The 9,405-nt window shown below is 41.7% G+C and overlaps 1 protein-coding gene across 1 annotated transcript; it reads left to right on the top strand.

Annotated features, from left to right (window-relative positions):
* Positions 1-566: 566 nt before the first annotated feature.
* On the top strand, positions 567-8,883 carry ap5s1 (adaptor related protein complex 5 subunit sigma 1). The gene is made up of 3 exons (XM_014407571.3): positions 567-852; positions 3,134-3,425; positions 7,637-8,883. Exons 1-3 carry the CDS (start codon positions 671-673, stop codon positions 7,763-7,765), a joined length of 603 nt encoding a protein of 200 aa, XP_014263057.1. The 5' UTR covers positions 567-670; the 3' UTR covers positions 7,766-8,883.
* Positions 8,884-9,405: the final 522 nt, after the last annotated feature.

Genomic DNA, 9,405 nt, shown 5'->3' with positions numbered 1-9,405 from the left:
CTTCTTCACACACACACAGACAGACGCATGCACACACACAGAGGAGGGCCTCTCAGTGTAAAGAAGCATGACCAGCAGCAGCTGTTGGATTACCAGCTGCCTCTGTTTATCTGCTGAGACCCCGAAACCCTCTGTTCTCACTCAGCCTCTCTGCAGCCTCTCCTGTCCCTCAGTCCTGAGAGCTGTACTAGGAAGAAAGAGACTATTGAGTTAGTGAGGTATGTTGAGCTGAAAGCAGGAGTGTTTAATTTCACATGTGACCTGTTCAATAGAATGTTACGGTCAGAATTATTGATCGTATTGTCTATGATCAGTGTACTATAGACTGTCAGCTAAAGCAATGCTATTCTGGCTAAACCATTCTGATTTTACACACAGCCACCACACAGCTCCATGCTGCCGTTTAAAAACAATCATTTGTAAGTGTAAACAAACAAACAAACAGTCTTCAAAGATACTGTATGGCTCTGAATAACACTGCTGGGAGCATATGTGGGAGTCGCTGACTGCGAGCGACCTCTGGTGGTTATATTTATGAAAAGCAACAGTGCACGAGACTGGTCAGCTGACCAATGCGGAAGTGCTTAAAATCAGCAGTGTAAACAACGATTCAGAAGAAATAAAGTAAAAAGCTCTGTTTGGATAACTTTTTCTCCCCTAGTACGACAGCATGGTTCGGTGTTTCCTCATCCACACCGTGTGCCCGGTGAGTGCTCTGTCTGCCGGGGAGAGCCGTGTTCTGTACTCCCGGGTTTTCGGTCCAGATGACGGAGTCCTGTCCGAGCGGCACCGAGACTTCAGCCCGGAGGAAAGAAGGCTTCTGCAGAAGGAGAGGGTGACCGCAGTAGCCAGGTGGGTGTTTGTGGTTAACAGTTAAAAATAAATCATTATTCGAAGTCATTTTTTTTCTGGACATCCACAGATTGGGACAGAAGTGGACACTTTAATTAAGCCCTTTTTGTGTAATTTTGCCTGTAGGAGTGAAGAGATAAGGACAGCAGACATAATTAAATTCAGTTAATCACCTTTCTGTGTTTTTGCATTACATTAACATAGTGGAAACGACTTGACAGCCCAAGGCTCTGTCCCATTACTTGAGCTTCATTCATTTTCCACCAGGTAGACAGAGTGAGAGCCCCAGGCCTGCGCAGTGGACCTGTTGTGGTAGTCTTCTGATTCCGCTTTGTGGATGCATCTGATTTACACTATTCCCTCGTGTTTACAACAGGATTCAGCAGTTCATGCAGAGACTGCAGGGGGCAAAGATGTTTTTGTTTCCTCCTGAATAAATGTCTCAGTCAGCTCTGATAGCTGATGTGTGTTTTCTTTTCATGTTTTGGAACTAACACCTGTCCAGATAAAGACATGCAGCCAGTGTATTCTGTTGAGTGGCGTCTGTTCGTGTCCCTGCATTGCCTGTTGATGTTTGTCATATACAGTATTGTTCAAAAGGCTCTTTGAATGCTCTATTCATATCCGTCATGCAGTGTCATGAAGATCTAGCCAGCGATGAGCACAGGAGCTATGTTTAGACTCAAGAACACAGGACTACTTGTTATACAGATGGTCTGCCAGACACCGAGATGGCCTCAGTCTCAATGCTTTAAAAAAATGAATTTACCTGCCAGAGTACCTAGAGCCATTTTTGGCTTTTGAGCAATTTTTTTTTTTTTTACTGCTAATTGTATGAAGGTAATTTAAAAAAATACCGAAAATAGCACCCTGGCTTTATTTCTAGTGATTTTTAGGATTTATTCTTGTTGATAACTCATAATAGCAGTTCTTTCACCATCAATCATCTCTCTGTTTTCTCATATAAAGCATCCTGCTATTTTGATGGGAACACACAATGTAAAATGCCAGACAATAATATTTTTTTTCAGTGACTCATGAATCATTGTGTGTAGGGATGGGTATTGATAAGATTTTAACGATTCCGATTCCATTTTCGATTCTGTTTAACGATTCGATTCTTTATCGATTCTTTTTTTTTTTTTAAAAAGGAGAACACTAAGGTCGATTAGCTTAGAACTTTGTTTTATATCTTCTCTTTGAACAAGATAGAAACTTAGGAGTAACATGGCCTTACAAACCCAACAGTGAGAGCTTCAGAGATCCAGCCTACGGCTCTTCAATGGGGTGTCACAGGGTCCCCAGGAAAAAAAATTGTAAATGTAAAATAATAAAATAAATATTCTTCTGTAGCAATAACAAAGTATAACATAAATTGTTCTGTGGCAATTACACAAGAATATCCAGTAATGTCCCTGCCTACAATTAAACACATTCACTTACTGAAAATCATCTGCTGTGGCAAACGGGTGCAAGCCTTTGACCACAAACTGAGTCACTGCTCTGTGACGTTCGTCTATCCTGCCTGAAAGGAGACGCTGCCGGCAGACTGCAGCGAGAACTGCCAGCATCTGAGCCAGACTCTGTCTCTCTCATCATGGTCACCTACATGTACAGTAATGGCAGGTCTTGTAATAAGGCAGATCACGCTAACATAATATGCACTGTTAGTTGATTATTTACCTGCCGCATTAACGGAAGAGGGCGTGCAAACGTTACCGCTGCTGCTGGGAGAGTCACGAGTCCGGAGTGGAATTAAAAACACGACATTCATTTAAGGTCATCGCGTGTTTTGTGAGCAAATGCTTTTGCATATTCCTAGTGTTTCCTCCCTTAAATGAAATATCTACTTTGCAAGTTGCCCTGTTGTCATCGGTTCTCATAAAGTATAATCAAACTTTTGAGCGTTTGAGCCGCTTAGGCGCCATGTTTCCTGCCAGGTAAATGACGCTCCGCAACGTGGTGACGTCATTCGGGGCGACTGGAATCGATAAGGGAATCGTTTGCAAAAATGGCAAACGATTCCAAGGAATTGAAACAGTGGGAACCGGTTCTCAACAAGAACCGGTTTTCGATACCCATCCCTAATTGTGTGTGTGTGTGTGTGTGTTTTGTTTTTCTCCTGTTCCAGCCTGTAACTAGTGATTACTACTGTCAAAGACAACGGTTGTTCTAATGTTATCAGTAAAACTGGTTAAATAGCTCAAAATAAAATGAGCCCCACAGTTATTGTGACTATGAAAGCATCCTAACTAATGGCAAAACACTTTTTGTGTCTCAGACAAGTCCGGAGTGCTATCTCTCTGTCCCGGGAAGCCTCGGGTCGGCTGATAGTGGAGACGTTGCCGGGCGAAGAGAATCTGGCTCTGCAGGACGCCGACTGCGGCGTGGTGCGGCTCAGAGCCGGAGACCCGTTCTCCGAGGAGACGAGCGCTCTGTGGCTGGGGGTTCAGAGTCTGGGCTTCACGCTCGTCTGTGAGCCTCATGAGAACCTGCTGCTGGCTGAGGGAACACTGCGCAACCTGACCCGCCACTGCCTGGAGCACCTGCACATGCTGGGGCAAGGGAGCGAGGTGAGCCGTGGACACACATTCTACTGCTCAAAAAAATGAAAGGAACACTTTTTAATCAGCGTACACCATCAAGTCAGTTAAGTTTCTGGGATACTGAGCTGGTCAGCTAAGTAGCAGTAGGTTGTAAATAAGTTTCAGTTGCTTTGAAATTAAGAGTAGGTGCACTAGAGGGGCAAAAATGAGACAACCCCCAAAACAGGTTTTACAGGTCGAGGCCCCTGACATTTTTTTCCTGCCTCATCTTTTCTGATTGTTTTCTGGTACCAGGACCCTACAGAGGTTGCACAGGTACTCCAACTCCTTCAGGATGACACATCAATATGTTTCAATATGAAGGTTTGCTGTGTCTCACAGCACAGTCTCAAGACCACACAGGAGATTCCAGCAGGCAGGTAGCTACTCTAGGAGAGCTGGACTTCTTCTAGAGTGAGCATACTCACTCTGTTGCACTCGATGTGTGTTTAATTTGGACCTGGGGCCCGTTCTTCGTACGTCGCTTACTACATCCAAGATCAAATGACACATCCAAGACCAAATCATCGCGCTAACCGTGAGCTCGCTAATCCGGTTCTCCGAACACACCTGCTGTTGACGATTAGTACAGCTGGATGAAGTAATGTGAGATCACTGGGTTTCGTAAAAGGGGCTACGCATCCATAGTAGAAACATTGATCGGCAACCCTCTGATTGGTCGGCGAAAATGTCGAAGGAGCGCGCTCAGTATTTTTCGGCAGCAGAGCAAGAACTCTTGAGTGAGGGATTTCAGGAGTTTAATCAGAACTCAAGGGAACACTGCAAAGGCTGCAAAAGCAAGGAGAGAGGGCTGGCAGAAAGTTGCTGACAAATTAAACTCGTAAGTAATTTCATATCACACTAGGGCTGCTCGATTATGGCAAAAATGATAATCACGATTATTTTCACTGAAATTGAGATCACGATTATTTGACGATATTTATTTAACCCTTTAAGACCTACTATAGAACCAAGTCCACCAGAGCTTATATTATTTTTATTTATTTTTTTTACATGCTGTAGTGCCATTTGTGGGAGCATTTCAAGTTGCTATACATCAATACAACTGTTATAGCCCATATTTTAATAATATGTATGCATTAAGTGCATAGTAATTACATAAATTGCAAAAAAGTGCAATAAACTACAAAAAAAATTGAAAATCGCTTTTGTTTTGTTTACATATATTTCTACTTGGAGAAGTTTAAGAGGTTTATCCCTCAAAACTTTAAATACAATAAAGTTGCAAAAAATAGTTTACAACAACAGGAAATTTATTTTGAGTGTCTTCATAGTTTTATTTTGGAGATACAGCAATTTTTATATACTGCAGGAAAAACAAAAAACAATCCTATGATGCAAATTTGCAAAGAAAACAGCATGTGCATCATTTCACTGTGGGAAGTGTTACGAACAGCTGATAGGAACGGCAAAGCGTGTTTCTGGAATATTATGTTTTTGTTGCTGCAAGCGCTTTTTATGCAGTTTTTGCAAAGCTATATGTGGAAGGAAACCGTGACCGAGGACAAGCTGATGGCATCAGATGTAAGTACAACTCCTCCGGTTTCATATGCAAAACAAATTATTGCGCTAGCTTACACGGTTCAGATTCTACAGGGGTTTAAAAATAGTTACGCAAAACGGAGCGTGCTGCTCTGACTGGCTTTAAAGGGTTAACAATGACTTTAAAAAATAATATAAATAGTGTGCAACACCACTGAAGTTTTTTTTTTTTTAAACTCTTTTCAACCAACGGCAGTCACTCTCCAAATAACTTCTGCTTAGCTTTCCGAGCTTCCCTCGGGTCCTCTTAATCAGCGGTCTCCAACCTTTTTTGCGCCACGGACCGGTTTATGCCCGACAATATTTTCACGGACCGGCCTTTAAGGTGTCGCGGATTTTGTTGGTTTAAAATGGAGCACTGTAACAAAAAATAATTTCCCCCAGGGATCAATAAAGTATTCTGATTCTGATTAAATGAGGGAGGGGCTAATAATCGGCTCAGTCATTTTTAATGATCGTTGAAAGCCCAGATCGTAATCGTGATTAAAATTCGATTAATTGAGCAGCCCTATATCACACTATATTATCCAATATTATATTACATTATATTATATTACATTATGTTATATTATATCCCCTTTCACATTAGAGCCCCAACAGGACCCACTAGAACATGGGAACAAGTAAAAGTGAAATATAAGAATATTCCACAGAATGGTAATATTTATCACTTATATTGCTTTTAGTCTCTTGAAAAGAGACCCTGAAATACTCTGTTTGTTTGTTTATAACAGCAACCAAGAAAAGGGCAGAGCAAAAAAAGACAGGTGGTGGTCCTGCACCCCCTCGTCAACAAGTTGGTTAAGTAAATAATACCCTCACGGGAAAATCGATATCTCTCTATGAGCACACTGTCGCGCTGAGCTAAAGGATCCTGTCTGTCCCGCAATATACGCTGAATTCTGAAAACTCTCCTTATCCACCTTCGCTTTTATAGCCGTGGTCTCTCATCTTGATTACACGAAGTAATTTACAATTACTACTCTGAAATATGAATTACATCTGTAATAATCACATACATGTAATAGAATGTTAATAGTACATTTCCCTTTTTTAGGATATGACCTGTATGTATCTGTGTGAAATCAATAAAAGAATCAAGTGCTGCATTATCTTTAGTTACATTGATAATATTTATTTATGGTGAAACAGTGGTGGAATATCGCTGTTGCTTTCGTATGAATGACGCGGACATACCTGCGTGGCCGCGATCTAATCCTGTTTACATAAAGTAAACCTGCTCCCGAGCAGGTTTACGCTTACGGCTCTGTTGCTACGACAGCAAGTCCCGAATGAGCTTCGGGGAACCGAACGATCCAGGATCACGCGAAATCGTCAACAATCAAATCCAGCTAACTTACTTAGCGAGGTACGAAGAACGGACCCCTGGTCTGGAGTATTCAGGATCTATTTTCACAAATACAGTTTAGATTTCATAAATATGACAGAGTTATAATAAGTGCCCATATTACTATAGTTCAAACTTGCCAATTCCAGTTACTGTAATTTGTAAATGGCTATGGTCTGGTGCGGTATGAATTTTCATATGTTAAACCCATTTAAATTGGGTTTAAACTTTGTATTATCAGGAGTATTGTCCCTTTGATTGAGAAGTGGACGCCTGCCTGCGGGGTTGTAGCCAGCAGCAGTTTCATGAGCTTCATCTCAGTTAATTCACGTCACTGAATGAGAACTCTGGTATTGATGCCTTTTTGAGTGTCATCAGTTCAATTATCTGACAAGTAATATGGGGCCATGTGTCACTGATTGTGCTGACAGACCATGCAAGAAGTCTTTCTCTCAGTTTTGATGAATGAAGTTATGGTGTTTTATGTGTTTGTGTGTTTCACAGCACTTACTTTTAGCGCCTGTGCGATAAACCTGCTGATAGCTTAGCGCTCTCATCGAAATATAGTTGCTTCTGGCTAATCTTGGTGTCAGCTAAAATGCTAAACATGGGGATGTCACAAGCTGAAGTGCAACATCACATTTGTTAATGCCTTCTTTTATATACTGTTTAAGGCTTTCATAGATTAAAGAAGTGTTATCTCTGATGGCTGCTTCAGTGAGAAGTGTGTGAAGAACACTGAGACATGTCATTAGCTTTGAAGTTATTCTCAACAGTGAAACTTTAAAGACCTCTTGAGCCTTTTGACTTGTACAAACCTAGTGAAGCCATGAGTCACTGACCAGCTGTTGATAAAATGTATTGTTTTATTTCATTTCTCCAATTTTTCTTTTTTTCTGACAGGAATAATTGCATAAACATCTTTTCTTTACCACAAACATACAGTAGATCACTGTGACTCATGCATCTTCCGGCTGCTGTAAAGTGCATTTGTATTCAGAAACTGTAGCGAGTGTTTGTGTCTATATGCGTCCTAAGGCATCATCAGACTGCAATCCATTAACTTAAACAGTTTACCTCCCCAAAGAAAGATGATTGTCGAACACTGGTATCGAGACTCGCAAGAGCAGCCTCTCATTACGTGCTATGAAAAATATCAATAAAGCAAAATTCAGCAGTAATGAAACTAGATTGCAGCAGCGCGCATTCTTATTACCAGCTTTTAAGCATCTCTTGATTAATCGAGAAGCCTGCTCGGGGTCATCACTTGTGGCATTTTTCTCTCCAGGTCCTGCTGAAGAGCAACCGGATCGACGTCCTGCTCAGTCGCTTGCTTCCTCACGGCCAGCTGCTCTTCCTCAACCACCGCTTTGCCCAGAGTTTGGAAAAGGAAGTAGCGGCTTATATGGCCAAATAAAGCCGAGCAGCCACGGTTGCCATTTTCAGGGAGGGCGGGCTATCATTTACAGCTACTTCTAGCTATATCTGCTGGCTTCCAAGCAAACAAGCCCTCTGTCATTCACCTCCGGTGACATTTCCACGCTGGAAGACGAAGAGCGGACTACCAGCTGCTGCTGCTGCTGCTGCTGTTGTTAGAGATTGCATGATGTGTAAACACACAGAGTGGTAAATACCTGCCTCATCCACTTGCAGCTCACTCTTGGCTGTTTACTGTGTGGGTGGCTTCACTTCAAATCCTGTTTGTCAAATTGAAGAGTGGAAAGAAAAACGTGGCAGATTAAAGAGTGCAGTCGCAGAGGCCAGTTAAGACGTACTTGTCAGCATTAAAGCCTGCTGTTTATCTGATTCACCATACTCGAAATGTCACAGTGTGACCTTGAGGAGCCAGACTTGACCCTTTTTTGTGCTTTTTCAGATTTCAGTGAGTATAAATGAAATCTCGGAGTGTTATTGCCTTATAGTAACTCCTCATAAGACCTTACGTTTCCTACTACTCATCGGGATAGCGAATGGGTTTTAAAAGAATGTTTTGGGAGAACAAGAACACAGTATAAATCCTCTTAAAGAAATGCACAATAGAAAGGGAAGAACAAAAGATCTAGATCTGAGTTGTTTTATGACAATTTATAGCAGAAATGCCGCAATGCCAGTGATGCTAAGGACAACGGACGGGGCAGGAAGTGAGGAGACGTTTGGATAAACTATTATGAATGAAAGCAGAAATGTTGGCATGCAGAACATGGAACAAAACATGAGGAAATGATGACAAGTAGACCTACAAACACAAACATCCTGACTCAACAAATAAAAAATGTATTCCTGTGTCTTGTGAACATCTGTTGTTCCCCCCCGACTGCCTCTCCTCACATCGAGCCAGACTCTCCTGCTCCTCCTTCTGGCCTCTTAAGAGCTTCTTAAACCCCACTTTTTGTGCTGGCAACCAAAACCAGAGCTGTGTTTTTAGGTGTGTGTCTGTGTGTGTGGAGAGGAGATTGTGTGGATGCCAACATTGATTGCTTTGATCTTCTTCTTTTTCCCCCCCTGTATTAAAAATAAAACTAATTTCTTGTATTACCCAAGGCGTATGCTTTGATACTTGTGTAGTCTGCAATCAAGGATGCGGCACATCTCCCCCACCCAAAAAAAGAAAAAAAAAAAGAAGATATCAGTGAGGAGCTGGGGATTGCACCTTAAATGAGATGTAGCACACAAGAGGAGAATTTGATATGCTGAGCAAAAATTACTGAAAAAAAAGAACCACCATAAACACCTTTACACTGATCGTGACAAGTAATGTCATGGTATGACCAGGAGAGGGAGCTGTTACTGTGACTTTCAGTGTGCCATGAAGGACGTTGGAGGGGAAATCTTACTTGGAGCTCTCTTCATAGAGAAAGAACTTGTTAAAAGATGGATGCTGGACTGAGGGAGACTTCCACATAATTGCAAAATAAAAAGGACAAGTACAAGACAAGAAGAAGTATTACTGAAGAGTCCTCACGGAGATGACAAGAAAGCTTGCCTTAGAAAATTGGTAAGGTGGTCATACTGAATATTAACTTTCCAGCTTGTACAAATTGTTTTTGCCTTATATAT

This window comes from Maylandia zebra, linkage group LG19 (assembly GCF_041146795.1).
Source record: "Maylandia zebra isolate NMK-2024a linkage group LG19, Mzebra_GT3a, whole genome shotgun sequence".
NCBI classification, from domain to species: Eukaryota; Metazoa; Chordata; class Actinopteri; order Cichliformes; family Cichlidae; genus Maylandia; species Maylandia zebra.
The sequence above is the reverse complement of the archived record's forward strand: the minus strand, read 5'-3'. Positions and strand labels throughout refer to the sequence as shown.

Bases quoted from the DNA above. Each gene is read 5' to 3' on its own strand.
- ap5s1 (XM_014407571.3), top strand. From the start codon at position 671: ATGGTTCGGTGTTTCCTCATCCACACCGTGTGCCCGGTGAGTGCTCTG. The intron at 853-3,133 runs GTGGGTGTTTGT...TTTGTGTCTCAG, and splicing joins AGGGTGACCGCAGTAGCCAG to ACAAGTCCGGAGTGCTATCT. The intron at 3,426-7,636 runs GTGAGCCGTGGA...TTTTCTCTCCAG, and splicing joins TGCTGGGGCAAGGGAGCGAG to GTCCTGCTGAAGAGCAACCG.